The sequence below is a fragment of the Grammomys surdaster genome, unplaced genomic scaffold, assembly GCF_004785775.1.
Source record: "Grammomys surdaster isolate TR1022 unplaced genomic scaffold, NIH_TR_1.0 205, whole genome shotgun sequence".
NCBI classification, from domain to species: Eukaryota; Metazoa; Chordata; class Mammalia; order Rodentia; family Muridae; genus Grammomys; species Grammomys surdaster.
The window spans coordinates 765861-786066 of NW_021604650.1; the positions used below are offsets into that span (position 1 = coordinate 765861).

Below are 20206 nucleotides of genomic sequence, written 5' to 3' on the forward strand. Positions count from 1 at the left end.
TTCTCAATACTGAGCTGTATGCTAAAGATGTGTGCCTATCCACTGTTAAGTTTCAAGGATGCTAACCTGGTGCCTGTCCCAGGCCTTGCATGGGAATGAGAGGACTCAATATGAGGCTGTAGGATGGATATCTAGAATCCAAGATAGTCGGAAGATGGGTGGGTGTGCAAAGCAGGAGATGAGCAACAGGGTGACACTACATTTGGCAGTTGACTCACATGTTGATAGAAAGGTTGAGTGATAAGGTGGATTTTATGAGCTAACAGACAAACATGCGGATGGGAAGCTGACGTTAGGCTCAAAGGACACCAGTTGTAGGAACAGCTAATAGCTGTATTTTCTAAGTCAAACAACTGGTACAGGTGTCCCACGCCTGTTCAAGGTTTGAAAATAAACGAAAACTGACGGAAAGAAGCGAAGAGATAGACTCTTAACCTCGGCAGCTCTCGGGTGTTGCCGGAAATGGCTGACTACCGCTTTCGGAGGAGCGAAGGAACGGGGGCGTGGCCGGTTTAGCACACGCGGAGCTTCTTCGGCTGTTTCCGGAAACTGCCGAAAGCCTGCTCCAAGTGGGCGGAGAAAGGCCGGTAGGCGTGGCTGCTAGTTGGCTCTGGAGGAGCGGAGAGTCTCTTCGTGGATTTCCGTAAACAGAGCCGAAGCTTGGTCTTCGGAATCTAGGAGGTGCGCGCGTCCTCGGGGATTACCTTCTTCGGTAGTTTCCGGAATTCACCCACAGTCTGGGCCGAGAGGAAAAGGCTCTTCCCCCTCCCGTTCCTATTTGTTTCGGATGTTTCCGGCTCTTACCGGCGGAAAGAGCCGAGGGCTGGCGGTGGTGGCGGCCATGTTGGGAGCAGCAGGTCCGGCGGCGGCTGCCTGTGTGTCGGGCGCGGAGCAGTGCGGCTGAGGGCAGGGGAGGAGCGAGGCAGGCGGCCGGCTGCGGCGGTTGAGAGTAGGCGGAGCGGCGCGGCCGGGCCGAAAGGCGGCACAACCCAGCCGGGGGTCGGGGGGGTGCGGTCCGTAGCCGCTCGGAGCCGGCGAGGCCTAGCCCGAGCGGCGCATCACCGGGCTGGCGTGAGCCATCGCCCGGCCTCCCCGCACCCCCGGCCGGGGCCCATGCAGCGGGTGCTGCTGCTGTGAGAAGCCCCGCCCGGCCGGGCTCCTAGCCTTCCCTTTCCTCCCTTCCTCCAAGCTTCTCTGTTCCCTCCCCTGAGATACCGGCGCCATGTCCAGCGCTCGGACCCCCCTACCCACGCTGAACGAAAGGGACACGGAGCAGGTAAGGAGCCCTCAGGGCTCCCCTAATTCTGTGGCTGGGCCCCTGCACCTTACGGAGGCTCCCTCCTTCTGCTCTCCTCGTGCTCCTGCTTTCTTCTGCAAGCCTAGGCTGTCATCTGGCCCCGGGTTCCAGCCCTGCACATCCCTCTTCCGAGTCCTGACCTGGGACCCACCTTGTCCTGACTGAGCTGCACACTTGTATCTCTGCCAAACGCCCCTCGCCTCTCACCGCCCTCCTGCGCTCTTCCGTGCTATCTCCCCAGCTTCCCCTTCTCTTTCCTTTTCTCTCAGGGGCCTTTCTGGTCTTCCTCCACCCACGCTAAAGGCAGCCACCTTCCTGCTCCTCGAATAACACCCCGCGATTTGCCGCGGATTGTTGTCCACCTCTTTCTAGCTTTGTACCCCCCCTTCCCGCACCGGCTCTCTCAATCCTCGGTTTTCTCCCTCAAGAGTCCGCGCCTCGGAGTGTGTTCTCAGTCCCTATCCCCTTTTACTTCACTAGCTTTTTCTGTCCTCCTTTCCCGTTCCAAATTGGGCTCCCCCTGTTGCTTGCAACCCACCAGCTCCACCCTCGTCACCTTTCCAAATCGTTCGCCTACTCTTTGCTAATCACTTTCCCTTCTTTTCGGCAGGAGCTCCCAAGCTCCTGGCACTGGCATGTGTCGCTTCCGTGTTTCCCATACAGCTGTCATGCGCATAGTTTTCCCACAGGTTGCCTTTGGGGTTCCAGTCACCGCTCCCTTCAGAGTCTTTGGATCGCTCCTGTTCTCTTCCCCCTGGGGTTTGGCACTTAAGTCCCTGGGCCTCCTGTCTGAATACTCTTCCAGATTATCCCTGGGCTTTCACTCTGCCGTGGGAAAGACAGTGTTTTAGGCTAGCCGTATTAACATAACCTGTTGCTCAGTCTTTTGCCGGCTGAATCAGCTGTATCAGTCCCTGCTTTACTGCCTACTTACACTGCAACACAAATTCAGATACTGTCTTTCCAAACTGGTGTTTGTCACTTCTCATCGCATCGTAGTATCTTCCTCCTTGTTTGCTACTTCCTATTGCTCAACCTTCCCCCATCTTTCTTACTATACCTCCTTAGTCAGTTCTGCCTTTCCTGTCCCAGTGGGTCTCCTATTCCCCTTACTGTCTGTTTACACCTTGTATGTGCTGTCCATTCCCTTTCTATTGGCCAGCCTTTGCCATTCCTGGGGTGTATGCTAGCTACTTATGCTGCGAGTTAGCCACTGGGCCCTGTGCTTGCCCTTTCATCCTAGTAGTCACTGCTTTTTTGTCACCCAAGCTTTTTCCTTTTCTGTGTCATCCTCTCACCTCTGAGCCAAAGCATCCACTTTACACTTCTCTCCTTCGTTTCTCTGTGTCTAGTGTTCCTTGCTGTCTGCCGTTTGGGCAGTCCCTTGCCTGTCACATGTTTCTGGGTGAATTTTACTGGACACAAACGTGTTGGAAAGGAGCATACTTTACTCATTAGCACCCTTTGTGTTTCCCTCTTGTTCCCTGTTTTCTTTGTAGCCAGGTAGGCTAGGCTGCTGCTGTATTTGCTTAGCATCAACTTCCTCCTTCCAAAAGCCCTCTTTCTCTCTTTTTCCTTTCCTGTACTTTTCTGCTTTGTTACTCTCTTGCTGTCTGTATCTGGGCACATCAGAGCTAAAGGCATCAGGACAAAGTTTTCTGTCCTGATGGACCCATAATACCTATGGACTGTTTGCTGTTGGGGCAGAGCAGGGGGTTGAGAGGGAGGGGTGGTTGATTTATTTCATGCCTGGGCCTGGCAGCTAGTCCTGCCTGGGACAGAGAACTTTGGGAACTGAGGAGCTTGGTCTGTGTTGGACAGTCCCTTGCCTGCCAGCTGTGTCTCTCCTTTGGGAAACACTTTGTCTAGGCTGTTTTGAGGCTGTTCTGTACATCCCTTTTCTCCTACCTTTCTTTCAGTAGCCAGACCTCGATTAACTGGAGAACTTTCCCAGATTTGATTATGAGCAGGGAGAAGGAGGCCAAGTGACTGACTGGCACCTTCAGGCATTTGGGGAGTGGTTGAGCTGCCTGTTCCCCAGAGAGGTTGTGGAGCATTGTGTTAGGCAGAGAGAGTGGCCTCGGTGTGGTTTCTTTGGCTGTTTACTGAGTGTAAATGCATTATTGGTCTGCTTGCTCTTTTATTCTGTGTGCTCAGATGTACTTCACACAGTACTGGATCATGGAGTTGAGGCTTGGCACATGGACACTGATTTCAGGAGAGTGGTAGTCAGTGGCCAGTGTGGCACGTGAGCTGCTCTGTGATCACTCAGTCCAGAGTAGAGGCTGCCTTGTCAGCAGAGGCTGCCTTGTCATTCTGCGCCTCCTGAATGCTCTGTTTCTAGTCTGCATGAACTGAGCTGCGTAGAGTCAGTTCCTGATTCTCCACTTGCACTGTCAACTTCATGCACGCCTCTTACAGGTCCCTAGCTGTTTCTCTTTGTTTCTTGTGTTGCTGAAGATTTGCTCAGTGCCTTGCTCTTGATAGACAAGTGCTCTATACTCCACAGCCCAACCCTGTATGCTTTAGAAAAAAAACCCAATAAACAAGAGTTAGCTAGCTCCTCAACATCCACCTTCTTTAGAATAGACCTGGCTACCAAGTTGAAACTGAAACCTTCTCCTCAGTCCCATTGCAAATAGTAAAGCCATTGTGGAAGCCCAGTCATTGCAGTTACCTCAGTGTTAGGAAATAAAAAGCAAAGAATTCGGCTGGGCAGGTCCCTCTCCACCTCCACCTTATTTAGATTTAAATTATTTATACTGGTTTTACCAGAGAATAAGTAAGCAAACGTTCATGGATGTTTCCAATCTCTTCCTGTTCCTTTTCTCCCTTTCTTTAAGATTGTGGCTGATAAGCTGTTTCTAGGAGCTCTTTGATCACTTCTGAAACATACAGAACATGTTGAAGCATAAAAATAAACCTTATGTTGCAGAAGATTGCCTGTTTGCTGTCAACTCTGCTTCTAACAGTGAAAGTAGATAAAAGAAAGCCAAGGTCTGTCTTGAAGATAATTTTGGTGACACCTGATTTCAGATGTGCATTTTCACCAGAGATGGCTTCCTTTTGTAGGATTCTGACCTGGGGCTAGTGGTTTGGGGGGGGGGGGGTTTCTTAAGTCTGTGAGCTGAGCTTTCTGTGAGCTGCTTTTCCAAATAGCTCTGCTGGCCTGGAGGCTTGGCAGCCTTGAAAGCAATCAACAAGATGACTATTTGTCTTCCAGCCAGCAGCAGCCTTAATAATCAAGTGTGGAGAAGGGTAGAACTTCCAGAGTTCACCTGCCCCAGGCTAGAGCTTTCCCTAACTTCTGGGGGAGGGGACACATAGCTTCAGACCCTGGAAACAGAGTATCCGATAGGAAACTGGAGCCTTTGCTACCCATCAGTCAAATGACAGTGCTGCCCCCAACCCTTCTAGAGAGTGGGCAGAATATATTCTCAAAGAGGAGTTTGGAAGATTGAAGAAGAAGGCAAATCTAAGATATAGAGTCCTATAAAAACATACTGCTGAGGGCTGACAAAATGGCTTAATGGGTGAGGGCACCTGCCACCAAGCCTGATAACCTGAGTTGGATCCCTGAGATTCACATACTTGGTGAACTCACTCTGGCAAGATACTTCTATCCACACATGCTTGCTCTCGCTCTCTTGCTCTCTTGCTCTTGCCTGTTCTCACTCACTCGCTCTCTCTCACACACTAAATAAAGGTGGTGGTGGTGATAATGATAAGGATGACGGCAGGGCAGCAACAAAAGCCTCATACCCAGCAGTTGTGTGGTTTCGGAACTCTGGGTACACTGGAGCTGAGGCAGGCTCAGGTCCAAGTTCTGTCTGAGCTACAGGATAAATTCAAGGCCAGCAACTTAGTGAGACTCTTCTCTCAAGATCCAAGGTAAAAGGACTGTAGATGTAACTTAGTGGTGTAGCATTTGCCCAGCGTGCACAGGCTGAAGGTTTGCTTTCCATTAAGGTGAATGTGAGAATGGGTTTGGTAGAAGAATTAAGCCATTCCATAGACACATTGTGAGATTCGAGTTTCCTTTTAGTCTACACTGGTCTGAATACTTAATTTTTGATGATGTGGGTTTCTGTGATTTGACTTGATGATGAGGTGGGGCTCCTGCCTTCGGTGTGTGGATGTGAGTGAATGTCAGACCTCACAGAGGCCTTAGAGATTCTATATGAGGGTTGTTAGAGTAATGTCTCTCTGAAACATGACAGTGACACTGTACCCTTTGACCTTAAAAGTAATTGTATAGTGAATTATAATAATGCTTCTCCCCATTCTGAGAATTTGGGGAACTAACTAAACAGATGGTACAAGTAAGGGGTTGAAAGTTGGCCTACTTTGGATTGAAATCAAGTTTGCATAGGGATAGCTGCATCTTTTAGACTGTGACCATAGTTTGGGCTGAGAATCTTGGGCATACATGTCTTAGCCTAGTTGATACTTAATGAGGTAGAAAGATCCCAGCACTTGGGAGGCAGAGGCAGGCGGATTTCTGAGTTCGAGGCCAGCCTGGTTTACAGAGTGAGTTCCAGGACAGCCAGGGCTACACAGAGAAACCTTATCTTGAAAAACAAAAACAAAACAAAACAAAAAAAAAAGGAGGTAGAAAGAGTGGAGAATTTTGTTTGCCTGATAGATTTGTACGGTGAGGTCTCTCAGGACTCAGCATTTCTCTGGCTAGACTGTCTCCCTTTGGAAGAACAGCCAGATTCTCAGAGGGCATTTGACTAGGACTAGCCCCAGGCCTTCTTCATGAATTGTTTCTCATGGAGCACTTAGCTACCTAACTGGCATTTCTCTTCCCCTAGGAGCTTCTGCAATGGCCCTACATATGTATTATGTTGACTTGAATGAATATTTTATGTTTAGAATGCATTCAGGCCTCAGACTTTGTGGCACATTATTGACAAGTGGGTTGGGGGCTGAGTACCACCTTTGGCCCCATGATAGTGTCTGTGCTAAATGGACTCCCCCCAGCAGCACTTTGAAGCCCATTAATGGGTTGGGATGTGGTACTTCAGCAGATAGAAAGGGCCAAGAGGCTGCCTGGTCATCTTCCTTCCCTTAGGCTGCCTGATCAAGGTTCCTTTTGTACCCAGGCCCAGGCTCAGCTGCTTCCCTCTGCTTGGTTAAGTTGTGGACCCAGCTGCCTGGCCTCTGTGCTGAGGAGTATGTGTGGAGGGCTTGCTTTGTTCCCTTCTACCTGTGTTGCTGCTGCCGTCAAAGCAAAGGATGGGAAGGATGGTGTTTCAACCTGGCCCTTCCTTGGAATCTCAGCAAGATGACAAACAGGATAGGTTGCTGAGTTCCTTCTCTGGATGGGAGATTCCAGTATTTGTCGTTTTGCACTTGAAGCTTGGGTTCTCCAGGCTTTCTCCCAGCCTTCATCAAACATGAGCATGAGTCACTGAAGTGTTAGCTACGTGCTTTCCCCTTCTGTTTTAGCACAAGAAAGAATAAGCCTTTACAAACCTCCTGGGGGAGGAACTCACCCTTTTCCCATGCTGGCACAGGAGGCTGCAGGCTATACCCTGCTTAACCCAGCAGAATGTCACTGCCCCCACCACAACTTTTTGGGATAAGCCACTGAATACCATTGTTACTTATTTACTTATTTGTTTGTTCCTTTGTTTTTTGAGACATGGTTTCTCTGTGTAGACTTGACTGTCTTGGAACTCACTCTGTAGACCAGGCTGGTTTCTTTTTTTTTTTTTTTTGGTTTTTCGAGACAGGGTTTCTCTGTGTAGCCCTGGCTGTCCTAGAACTCACTCTGTAGACCAGGCTGGCCTCGAACTCAGAAATCCACCTGCCTCTGCCTCCCAAGTGCTGGGATTAAAGGCATGTGCCACCACCGCCCGGCTACCAGGCTGGTTTCAAACTCATAGAGATCCGCCTGCCACTGCCTCTCAAGTGCTGGAATAAAGGTGTGCACCACCACCACCCAGCTGTTCTTTTATTAAAAAAATTATTATATCCAGGCATGGTAGCACACACCTTCAGTGCCAGTGGAGGTAGGTGTATCTTTGTGAGTTTGAGGCCAGCCTGGTCTACATAGCAAGTTCTAGAACAGCCAGGACAACACAGAGAGACTCTGTCTCAAACGAAAACAAAAATTATTAGTATTTTAATAAGGTCTTCTTTCTGGTGGGGACTTTACAGTTTTCCTATTATTTTATGTGTATATGCGTCCACCTGTGTGTTTGTCTCCCACCTGTATGCCTGGTACCTGAAAAGGTCAGAAGAGGGCATTGGATCCTCGGTCCTCTGAAAGAGCAGCAAGTGCTCTTAACTTCTGAGCCATCTCTTCCTCCCCCAACCCCCTTTTGCTTGTTTGCTTGTTTATTTGTATGTAGTTCTGGCTGTTGGCCTGGAACTCAGATCCAACTGCCTCTGCCTCCAGAGTGCTGGAATAGAGGCATGCACTACCAACCACATGGTTACAGGCAGCTGTGATGGGAGTCAGCCCAGGTTCTCGGGAAGAGCAGTATGTGCTTTTAACCTGAGCCATCTCTCCAGCCCCTGCTGTTGCTCTTAGATTGGGATGGGACCACCAATTTTGAAACAATACCAAGAAAATCTGGTCTCTTGGTTTCCAGTTATCTCTCAGAAAGAGAGGGCTTCTCTTTTTCTTGCTGTGCTCAGTGCCCCACCTCCTCCTTTTGGGGTGTGTATCCCTTGATCTGTATGTCTTCATCTGGCATGCTGTCTGTAGGTTCTTCCACAAGTGTCTTGTCTTTGGGTTTGTACTCACTTCTACTTTGAGATATTCTCACTAACAGAGTGGTGTACAAAATCATTAAATTTAGACTTGTGAAACCAAGGGTAAGGCACAGGGTTTAGTAGGACAGGTGGAGTTGGATGCTCGTACTGGCTTGGGTCCTTGGGGCAGGTAGGTGAGGTAGACATGGAGAAAGAGAGGAAAGAGGTGTATTCAGTGACTGCTCCTAGCCACCCTTCTGGCCTTTTCTTTCTCCATGTGAGGTAGGTGGAGCAGGCGCTGGGCTGCACAGTAGAACCAGTCAAGCTGGTTTTGCACAAGGCCAGCCTATCTTCCCTTGTCCTCTCTGGGAAATTGGCAGCGCAGAGGTCTGCCTCCTGTAGACTAAATGAGCTGTTGAGTTTGTCTGACCTCTGTAAACAACCTCCCACCCTCTACAAGTGCCCAAATGAGTATGGGAATTGGATCTCCTCTTCTGAAAGGGGGCTCTTTCTGCACCCCATGCTGATCTTCAAATCAACTGGTCTGTTTTATGTACTTTCTTGGAAGCTCTAAGGTACAATTTCTTTTCGTGGGCCCCCTTCCTACTCATTTGTCAAAAGGAAGGGTTGAGGCTCTGTGGTTGGTTCTCCTTTTGGAGTGTGGAAGAGAATTGGGAATCCTGAGTCCTGGCTCCTGTGATGTAGACATTAAACTCAGTGACCTTGAACTCTGAGTGTGCCCTGTGATGCAGCTGCCCCAGGCTTCCAGGAGGATTAGAGGGGCACAGCTTTTGGTCTTTGGCAACATAAAGGTACTTAGCCATAGTTTGCCTTCTTAGAATGATCAGTTGTTTGAATGTTTTAGGGAGTCTTTCTCGGGGAGTAGACTGAGCCAAGTTCTAAGACTTAGTAACTAGTACTGGGAGGTGGAGCAGGAATGTTTCCCAATCTCCTCAGAAGCAGAAAATCCGATGTATGGAAGTTTGGTGATTTGATTTAAGCTACTTGTAGATAGCTCCAGTCTAGGAGCTGGCTGCTTCTGTTATGCTGTAGTGACCTGTTTGTTCTGAGAATTGTTTGTCCATAGTCTTCCTCCCACCTTCAGTACCTTTCCTTTGTGCCATCTCTTCCCACCTCACCTCCACTGTCATTCCATGTAGTGTTTGGGGCCACTTGTGGGTTGTTGCTTAGTAGTGTTGAGCTCTCTCACTTTCTCTTTTCTTTCTTTTCCTCCTCTCTCTCCCTTCTTTCCACTCTCCTTTTCCTTGCTAGGGATTGAACCCAGGGCCTCCTGCATATTAGGACCTACAATTCAGCCCTCCACAGATGTTAAAAATGACTGATTCTCTAGTCATAGGAAGTATACTCCTAGCCAGGCGGTGGTGGCGCATGCCTTTAATCCCAGCACTTGGGAGGCAGAGGTGGATTTCTGAGTTCGAGGCCAGCCTGGTCTACAGTTCCAGGACAGCCAGGGCTATACAGAGAAACCCTGTCTCGAAAAAACAAACAAACAAAAAAAAAGCCAAAAACCAAAAAAACCAAAGCAAGCTAAAAGCCATCTTGTGCCATATAACAAGATCCTGTCTCAAAAAACAACACAAAGCAGCTATCTTGTAGGGAGGTTTGTAAGCCATGGGTGCATGTAAAGTTCTAGAAGGGTGTTTGGGGGTCGTAACTACTGTTCCAGCTGAACAACTAAGTATGTTTCTCTGAGGAACTCACAGCTCTAAGTGAGCAGAAGGGATGCATGCTAGTATTTCGCTGCCATTGGTTAAAGAAATCTTGTTCTCCCTGGCCTTCCCAGCGACCACTGTCCCATAGGTGTGGTTTTTTGTTTTTGCTTTTCTTTCTGAGTTCAGTTCTTAGCATCAGGTGTTTCACAGCTACTTGTAACTCCAGTTCCAGGGGATGAGACACCATCTTCTGGCCTCTTTGTGCACACACACACACACACACACACTTTTTTTAAAAAAATGTACATGACAGCTAATTAAATAATTTCAGACAGCTAATTAAAAAAAAACAAAACAAGCCAGGCGGTGGTGGCGCACGCCTTTAATTCCAGCACTTGGGAGGCAGAGGCAGGCGGATTTGTGAGTTCCAGGACAGCCAGGGCTACACAGAAAAACCCCCGTCTCGAAAAACCAAAAAAAAAAAAAAAAAAAAAAAATAAAAAAAAAAAAAACCAAAAAAGTTAGAATTGGTAGAAAATATGCCAGGCAGTGGTGATACACACGTTTAATCCTTGGTAGCAGAGGCAGGTGGATCCTGACTTGGAGGCCAGCCTACTCCACAGTGAATTCCAGGCCAGGGCTACAAAGAAACCCTGTGTGATTAATCCCCCATGCCCTGCAGCTCTTTCTTCCCCTTCTCCACCTCTTGGGGTGTTTGTTTGTTTAAGCTTCAATAATTGCTAATTTTTTTTAATTAAAATTACTACTGACTACCTGTCCATATTTCTGTGTCATCAATATTGTTGGTGAATGTGCAGGCTTATTAATGACTGAAAGGCCAGCCCAAAGTTACACTAGAATTGAGATTCCAGTATTAGAGGGCATATACTCTTTCACACCCAAGGTCTAATCCTCTAGCTTTCCTTCACCACTGTCCCTTTCTCTGTGTGCTGAGTGTTGACCCTTTGGCTATTAGAGAAAGCTGTCCTTAGCAGGCAATTGAGGGTTCCTTTTTCCTCAGCAGAGCAGCCTTCAAGGGCAGATTCTTGTTACCTCCCCTTTCAAAATGGATGAAGAGGTGCAGCCTGTGAGTGTGGACTTGGGAGTCTTAGGCTGAGATTGTGGTCTACATTGGTTCCTTGTTTATCAGTTTTATAGTGTCTCTGGAGCCTGAATGCTCTGTCAGAATAGAAAGTGAGTTGCTGGGATTTTTACTCTGTAGCCTGGCCAGGAAGGAAGGTAACAGTATAGCTTCAGAGCTCATCAGCAGCTCTTCCCTATGTTTCCTCTTCCTTCCCACCCTCTACCAGCTTGTCACATTACTATTGATTTTCTTGTTTGGTGTGTTTGAACTCTGCTTTACTGTGTCCACCCATGTTCCTGCCATCTTAGGCTTTCGTCTCCTTGTCCCACTCTTCTTTACCCGTTTACCTCTCTGAAGAAAGGCTTTTGTTTCCTTTCAGGCTAGTCTATGTACCACAAGCTGTCTTTGATCCTCTCTGGCCTCAGCCTTTTATGTTAGGATTATAGATGTGCTACACCACCTCTTCTGTTATTGTTGTGTGTGAGTATATATCTGTGTAATTTTATTTTATGTTTACTGGTGTTTGTCTGCATGGGTAACTGCATTACTTTTGTGCCTGATATCCTCAGAGGCCAGAAGAAGCTTTGGATCCCTTAGGACCAGAGTTACAGATGGTTATAAGCTATTGGGAATTGAACCTGAGTCCTCTGGAAGAGCACTCAGTGCTCTTAATTACTGAGCCATCTCTCCAACCATAGAGTTTAATGTGTGTGGGGACATGCATACATGCTACAGTGCTAGTGTAGATCAGAGGACAACTTTGAAGAGTCAGTTCTCTTCTTTCACCATGGTTCTGGAGATCTAACTCAGGTTGTTAGTTTTGGTCACAAACACCTCTCGACATTGAGCTGTCTCACTAGCCCAGGAAAGAGATTTTGTTGAATCCCAGACCCACCCACTCCTGCCCTCTGTCTATTTGCTTTGATTTCTGCATAGTTAAAGGTCTGTTTTTTTATAGTTCTGGTACTGGGGATCCCACCCAAGGCCTTGAGCATTCACAACACACAGTAACTGTGAGCCACATGCCCAGCCCTGGATTTGCTGCTCAAAGAAACAAGTCCCTGCTGGGCATCATATCACACCTCTAATACTAGCAGTTCAGAACCTGAGGCAGGGGGATTGAGGGATACATAGCAAGAGACTGTCTCAAGAAACAAACCAAAAGAACAAAACAAAAAACAAAAAACCAAACACAAACAATGGGAAGAAGGCCAGGTGTTAGTGGTGTGCATCTGTAATCCCAGCACTTGGAGGCTCCTGCAGATGGTTGGGAAATCAAGACCAGTTTGGGCTATATAGAGATCCTGTTTCATAGGAGAAAAGTAAGTAAAATGAAAAAGAAAAATGTAGTTGGTTGTTTGCTACTTCGTGGCTTCTTTCTTCCACCCTTCTTCACCCTTTTTTTTTCTTCCACTCTTTCAACCCCCTAACATTAGATAAGAGAGAAAAAAGGACAGAGAGGGAAGGAAAGAGATGGCTGAATCGGGTCAGAAAGGGGGTGAGATTATCTACTAATTAGGAGCGGTGAGTTCCTTGGGGGCAGATTTGATCTTTGCCATCAGGATATCTAATTTCTTCTTGTTTCTTCTTTGCACAAGACTACTTAACAAACTGCAACCAACAACAACCTGCCAAACAACACCCCACCAGAATTCCAAACACCACGCACACAATCACATAATCGCAGAAAGTATCTGCAGGCAAAATCACATCCCTGCTAGAGAACGAGGCAAATCATAGTCAGTGCTGTGGACAGTCTGAAACAACCCCCTATCCCACACCTGGGATTAAAGTGAAACCATATTCTTATAATATTTTTTAGTTTTTTAAAGAAACCAGAACAGAAAAACAAGTTCTTTTTATATGCCTTTGGAGCTCCCTTCCTTAGTAAAGCCAGTCTTGTAGAGCTGACCACTTTAGAGAGTGCATCTTAGTTTCCTTGGTGACAAAGTCCTAAGCCAATTCTTAGCTTTTCCCTCTGACCTGTCAAGAATGCTGTAAGTTTAGATAGAGGCCGTTCTGGGGTAGTGCTTATTAAGTTTGAGTAATGCAATGTTAAGTTTGGTTTTCACTATGGTTTGGAAGTCCTAAGTGTTACCTAGAGCCCTTCAGGTCAAAATTACTTTTATTGAAATATGAACTCAGTATTAAAATTTTTTTTGATTGTTTTTCCAGTCAGGGTTTCTTTGTATAGCTTTGGATGTCCTGGAACTTGTTCTGTAGACCAGGCTGGCTTTGAACTTGGAATGCTGAGATTAAAGGCATGTGCCATCACTACCTGATTTTTTTTTTTCTTTTAGTGTGTGTGTGTATGTGTCTTGATGTGTAGCATGAATATGGGTGAAGGCCAGTGAACACTAGATGTTTGGCTCTGTCACTCTGCCTTACTTCCTTGAGACAAGGTCTCATCTGAAGTCCTGATGCTTTGGTTAGGCTGGCTGGCCAGCAAACTCTTGGGATCTGCCTGTCTCTGTACCCTGTAATACTAGGGTAAGCATGTGTGGCTGTGCCTGGTTTTTACATGGCTGCTGAGGATCTGAAATCAGGTCCTCAGGCTTCCATGACAACTGGTCTAGCCCACTGAACCATCTCCCCAGCCCCTGAATTCTTCATTCTCATCTCCTCACTAGTGTGGCAGAGCTGTCTTCCAAGGGCTGAATGATGTATGATGACTCTTCACTGATGGTTCATGAGAAGTAAATTTCTGTATTCTTGTGTTTTCAAGAATTTTTCAGAGTAGTAGTTTCAGGTGCAAATATGGAGTTTTCAATAACGAACTCAGTCTGTTCTTCGAACTCCAGTTGCATCTTTATTAATCCAGCTTAGTTATGCTTCCCATCATTTATTAACTTGACTATTCCCGGATAAGTCATTGTTTTAGAAGCTACATTTTCTTGACACCTAAGGAAACAACAAGAAAAAGTAGTTTGTGAAACTTACTTGTAATGACATTTGGAAAAAGTTCTAATTTAGACCTTTTAATTTCTAATTTATTTTAGCATTTCATTCTTCTTTATCCTAAAATAGATAAACATTTATGTTTCTTCTATACTCAAGGATAAATCATTGGCTTAAAAAAATAAAATTTGGGTCAATGAGATGTCTTAGTGGGCAAAAACAAATAAAAATGAAATTAGAAAACTTGCTGATTCAACCTATCCATGTATGTAACGTTTGTTTAAAAATATTGGAAGAGAAAAGATATCCAGGATCAGAGGAAGTAACTGACTTGGTAGAGTGCTTTAAGCATGCACAAAGTCCCAGGTTTGAGTCCCAGCATTCTGTAAACCAGATAGCAGTGGGTTATGCCTGCAGCCTCAGCTCCTGGGAGGTAGAGACAGGAGTTGAGTCATCCTTGGGTATAGAGTCAGTTTGACTTGAGCCTGAGATACATGAGACCCTTTCTTAACATAAACAAATAAAGAATTACAATGAAGAAAAACAATAATGAAGCAGTCTTCAGTTTGTAAGCATTAATAGAGTGTTTTATGTGATAGAATATTTTAGTATAGTATTATGGTACCAGGTAAGGTACAAGGTCAGCCCTTCAGAGTTTAAAATAAGAGATTAAATAGTAAGTCTACATTCTGTGAGCTTTAAAAGCCAAATTCTTCAGATTTTCAAAGAAGAGATGAAAAAATTCTGTATGTAGTTGTGCAGACCTTTGAACACAGTACTTGGGAAGCAGAGGCAGGTAGATCTCTGAGTTGGAGGCCAGTCTGGTCTACAGAGCACGTTCCTAAATAGCCAGGGATACAGAAAAAACTTGTCTTGAATCACCTCCTCTCACCAAAAAAGTTCCTAAAACCCAGTATGGTATAGAATAAGTGATTACTTTGCATTGAGTGGACAGGCACCTCTGTAACTAAGAGACTTACTGCTGCCTAGAATAGTGGGTGAAAAGTCAGTAGAGCTCAGGGCAGCACTGCTTCTAATATCACTGGAGTTAGCAAGAACTAGTTTTATACTCAAAGACCAGGGTTAATGTCTTGTTTACAGAATTTTAAGAATTTTATTTTGATTATTTTAGAATTGTGTGTATGTGTGGGTATATGCACTTGAGTGCAGGTATCCTTAGAGGCATTAGGCCTCCTGGAACTGGAGTCGCAGTGCCGTGCACAGAACTTGCATCCTTTAGCTGAGCTCTCTGTGGCTCTGTATTTGCAGTTTTTCTTTCACCTAACACACAAGCAGATGTACAGAGGGCTCAGGTATTCCATCAGCACTCACAGGCTGTCACAGAGGAGTTTCTCCTGTGTCTTACTCAGCAGCACACACAGCAGTGCTATGTATTCAAAGGGTGAGGAACTTTGTTTTTGTTTTCTTTTTTGAGATAGGGTCTTACTCTGTAGCCATGTCTGGCCTGGGGCTCACTATATAGGCCGGGCTGTCCTTGAACTCAGAGATCCACCTGCCTTTACCACTCTGGTGCTGGGGATAAAGGCATGTGCTACCATACCCAATGACTTTTGACTTTTTGAGTCTCATAAACTACCTTTGAACAGTTTGGTCTCCATTCACACTGATGGTGTAAAAGCAGTGGAAGGGAAGACCACTAAGAGTTCAAGTAGCATCAGACTGCCAGTGGTCAGGGTCCTCGATTCAGCTTCAGAGTTTCCACAGGGGGAACAGCCATCTGCATATAAGAGTGGTCTGGATGAAGGGCTGACAACTAGTGATTTTTCATTCTTTCAGCCATTAATAGAGGTCCCTTTGCTGGGTATGGTGGCATGTTCCTTTAATCTCAGCACTCAAGAAGCAGAACCATCACCTTTAATCCCAGCATAGAGTGAGAAACAGAGTGAGTTCCAGGATAGTCAGCTCACTCACAACTAAGTGCAATATAGCTCCTGCTCCTAGGGATCCTACACTTCTGGCCTTGTCTGGCACCTGCACTCATATACATATACTGACATACAGACATATAATTAAATGATTTTTAAAATCTTTTAAAGTATATATTTCATTGGATAAATGCAAGATAATTGAATATGAGCATGTGTGTATTAGCTGGCTGGGTAGTGCTTCCCTGCAATCCTAGCATGTGGATGGTTAGGCAGCAGGATTGCCATGGAGGCTAGGCTAGCAAGACCATGCCTCCGAAAGAATATTTGGAGGGTATGTTTATATGGTAGAGTGTACTTTAATATATGCTATATGTTAATGTAATCTGCTCAGGATATTTTTGAGTCAACTTAACCAAACATAGAAAGATCTTGTAGAAAAGCAAGCAGTAATAATAATAATGTCTCTCATATTCTTAAATTAAATGCAAAGTATCCATAAAGCATTACTGTTCTATGCTCTCTTATGATAGAAAGGCACATGTTTGATGGAGCTAGACCAGCTCCATGAGTCATTTGAATTTGAAATAATAACTGATGAACAAACTGGTTATCCATTCTTAGAAATTTAGTGGAAAGTTTTTTGGTTTTTTTGTAAGAAATGAACAAAATAAGCTTGTCAGGTTTTCAAGCAGAAATTAAAATTTGGGGTGCTGGGTTGGTTACCTGCCTGTGTCAGTGCCACACTGTGTCATCAGTGGATACAAGTGTCCTGGTGGAGACAGAGTTCCCCTTCCCACTTGTTGGAAAGGTCAAAGCCTTATTGTCTGATTCATCTGCACTTATGGTGTTATTGCTGCTGCAGCTGCAGCCCAGGCTAGCCCAGCCAAGACCAAGAAAGAATCAGAGGAGTCAGATGAGGACATGGGACTTTGGTTTCTTTAACAAATCCCTCCAAAGTGAGCTTAATTTGAGAAACATAGAAATAAAAGCTTACTTTTTTGAAAAATAAATGAGGTGGGAGTGCTGCAGAGATGGCTCAGCAGTTATGAACACTTGGTGCTCTTTCTGAGGACTTGAGTTAGGTTCCTGGCACCCGTATTGGACATCTTAGAGCTCTAGGGAATCCTCGGGATCTTTGTCTTCTGATGGTGCCGACACGAGTGTGGCACATATTTACACAGACACACACATACCTGTTTTGCTCTTTTTTAGTTTCTTGAAACAGTTTCTCTGTGTAGTCTTGGCTGTTCTAGAGTCAGTCTGTACACCAGGTTGACCTTGAACTCACAGAGATTCACCTACCTTTGCCTCCCTAGTGCTGGGATGCAAGGTGTGTTTGACATTACCTCCTGGCTATAGGTAAATCTTTAAAAAAGAAAGAAGGAAAAGTGGGTCCCAGGGTGGAGGCTAGACTAATCTACAAGCATATTTCAGACTAGCCAGGGCTATATACTTAGACCCAACTTCATAAAGAACAAAAAGGAATTTTGGAAAATTTGTATCAGTCAGATTATTTTGATGAGATTGACACTAAAGTTAATGTAAATTTTTTTGTTGTTGTCAACTATTAGCATTTGGAAATTCTACACAATTTAGTATAAGACTTTTCTAAATTACCAGTTGTAAAAGAAGTGCAGGATAACATGATTTTTAGCTTAGATGTGTGCAGAAGTTTCATTCATCAGTAGTTTTGGATTCTACATTGTGATTGTATGAGTGTGTGTACATGTGTGTGGGAGTGGTTTGGGGATGCAGGATACAGGACCACCTGCAGGGGTTGGTTCTCTCCTTCCCCATTTACAGAGGCTGCTTCAGGCCTTGAGCTCAGCATGTCAGACCCAGTGACAAGCATTGTAGCAGCTGGGCCATTTTAAAGCTCCAGTGTTTGGAAGGCTGCTGAATTCTTGTTTTCCATCTACATGTCTATATGAAATTGAATTTCCCTGTACATTTCGTAAAATAGTTTGAAACACTGACTGCAGAGTAGATATAAGAAGGCACCGGTCTGCCATTGAGGCAGATATATTAAAAGCAACACTTTTAATCAAATTTCAGTTGTTTTGGAAAACATGATGTTTCCCTAAAAAGAATAGATTGTATAAACATGTACTGGGTTTATTGTTATTTTGAGTGAATGAATAATACTTGATAAAAAATGATCTGTTTTACCTGAAGAGGTGGCTTGGGCCTGTGGTCTTAACATAGGAGGAGGCTTAGGCAGGGGATTGAAGTAGAGTTTTTTGATGTTGTTGTAATTGTCCTGGGGATATGAGCTCAGAGCCTCCTATGTAAAAATAACTGCTGTATCGATTACTGAGTTACAGCTCCTTCACAGTCTCCTCTTGGGAAAGGGTCTATGTGCCGGGGCTTTGTATGTGTTAGCCAAGTACTCCATATCCCCGGTCCTTAAACTTTTACATTTGTAGAGGTTGGAGAGACGATGACTTACTGGGTAAGAACTTGTGCTGCTCTTGTAAAGGACCTAAATTCAGTTCCTAGCATCCATGTTGAGTAGCTTACAACCACATATCATCACTACAGGTCCAGGGTTCTCACACCTCTAGTCTCTGGCACCTGCACTCATGTGCATTTACCCCCATATGGGCTACATGCGTGCATATAAATTTATATACATATATATATATATAATTTTTTTTGAGACAAGGTTTCTCTGTGTAGTCCTAGCTGTCCTGGAACTCATTCTGTAGACCAGCTTGGCCTCAAACTCCAAGATCCACCTATTTCTGCCTCCTAAGTGCTGGGACTAAAGGTATGTACCACAAAAATAACTCTAAAAATTCTTTAAAGGTATATTTTAATAATATAGGACATTGAACAAAAATTTGTGTGTATTAGCTAGGTGTGGTAGTGCATGCCAGTAATCCTAATATGGGGAAGGTTAAGGCAAGGGGATTGCCATGGAGGCCAGACTAGGCTACATAGCAGGACCCTGCCTCCAAAATAATTTGCATATTTATACGGTAGAGTGTTTTGTTTTGTTTTGTTTTTTTCTTCCGAGACAGGGTTTCTCTGTGTAGCCCTGGCTGTCCTGGAACTCACTCTGTAGACCAGGCTAGCCTTGAACTCTCGAACTCAGAAATCCGCCTGCCTCTGCCTCCCAAGTGCTAGGATTAAAGGCATGCGCCACCACCGCCCGGCGAGTAGAGTGTATTTTAGCACATATATTATGTAATGATCTGTTCAGGATATTTTTGGTTGTCCATCTCAAACATTTGTTATTTCTCTGTGATGGGAACATTCAACTCCTACTGGCCATTTGATTTATAGGATTCAATATTAATCACCCTTCTGCATAGCAATGTGTCAGAACTTAGTCTTTCTGTCTTTTGTATGTTATAATCAGTTCCTACCCTTACCCTTTATGCTGTTGCAAAGATTTTGGTTTGGGGCCTTTTTTGGTGCTGGAGATTAGACCCAGGACTTTACACATGCCAGAGAAGCAAGCACTTAACTGCTCAGTAGCACCAGCCTTGCCTCTGGCCTGTGGGTGTTGATTGCATGTCAGTTCTTCAAGTACACTTCTGAGGTACAAATTCAGTTAGAGTTCAGGAAATATACTTTTATTAAAAATAAATTATTTCTGTTGACTTATAATGAGCTTCTTTTTTTTTTTTTCCTTTTTTTTTTTTTTTGGTTTTTTGAGTCAGGGTTTCTCTGTGTAGTCCTGGCTGTCCTGGAACTCACTCTGTAGACCAGGCTGGCCTCGAACTCGAGCTTATTTCATTTAAACTTTTTTCTTTATGTGTACATTTGTAGGGTTTGGGTATATGTGTGGGGTGCATGTGTACATATGTACATCATGTAAATACATGTTGTATTGGGGTGAGTGTGTGGAGCCCAGAGGTGAACTTTGTGTTGTTCCTCAGGAGCTGTATACCTTCTGTGAAACATGGTTGGTCTCTTCCTGGGGCATGGGTATCTAGCTGTAGGGTTCCTCCTGTTTCTGCCTCCATCATGCCTGGCTTCTGTGTCTAGCTAGACAGCTTGCTCTGGGGATTCCATTTCTGCCTCTCATGCACTGAGGTTACAGGTGGGCTGCCACATCTACATGGCACTTGTGTGGGTTCTGGGTATCAGAGCTATATGCTCTTCACTCTAGAGCAGCAAGCCCTTTACACTGTGAGCCGTCTTTCTCGCCCCAGCCATGACTCTTTGAAAGAATGCTCTTTTACAGACTGTTTCTCAGTTATGCTGTCCTGAGATTTTCTTATGACCTTGTGCTTCCATACCTCTCTTACTATGGTAAAAAATATAACAAATTTATTTTGATAATTAAATTTTTAAACATTTTATGTGTGGGGTTGTCTGCATAAATGTCAATACCCATGTGTGTGCCTGGTCCCCATACAGCCCCGCAGAGGGTGTCTGATCCTCTGGGACTATAGTTTCAGACAGTTTTGAGTCACAATACAGGTGCTAGAACTAACCTCATCCTCTGGAAGGGCAGGCAGTGTTTTTAGCTGTTGAGCAATCGCTCTAGCTCCTATTTTGATAATTTTTGTTTGATTAGTTTGAGACAGAGTTTCTTTGTGTATCCCTGGCTGTCCTAGAACTCACTCAGTAGATCAGGCTGGCCTCAAACTCACAGATAACGGCCTGCCTGTGCCTCCTGACACCACTGCCCGACTTGATAATT

The 20206-nt window shown here is 45.1% G+C and overlaps 1 protein-coding gene across 6 annotated transcripts in view; it reads left to right on the top strand.

Annotated features, from left to right (window-relative positions):
- Nucleotides 1-587: 587 nt before the first annotated feature.
- Mark2 (microtubule affinity regulating kinase 2) overlaps nt 588-20206 on the top strand; it is a 65093-nt gene continuing 45474 nt past the window's right edge. For 3 of the 6 annotated variants that reach the window (XM_028771276.1, XM_028771277.1, XM_028771278.1), the window contains exon 1: nt 588-1276. In XM_028771276.1, the coding sequence (XP_028627109.1) occupies nt 1223-1276 (54 nt within the window). In that variant the 5' untranslated portion in view covers nt 588-1222. The remainder of the gene's footprint in view (nt 1277-20206) is intronic. The other 3 variants (XM_028771273.1, XM_028771275.1, XM_028771274.1) reach the window with 1 other exon arrangement.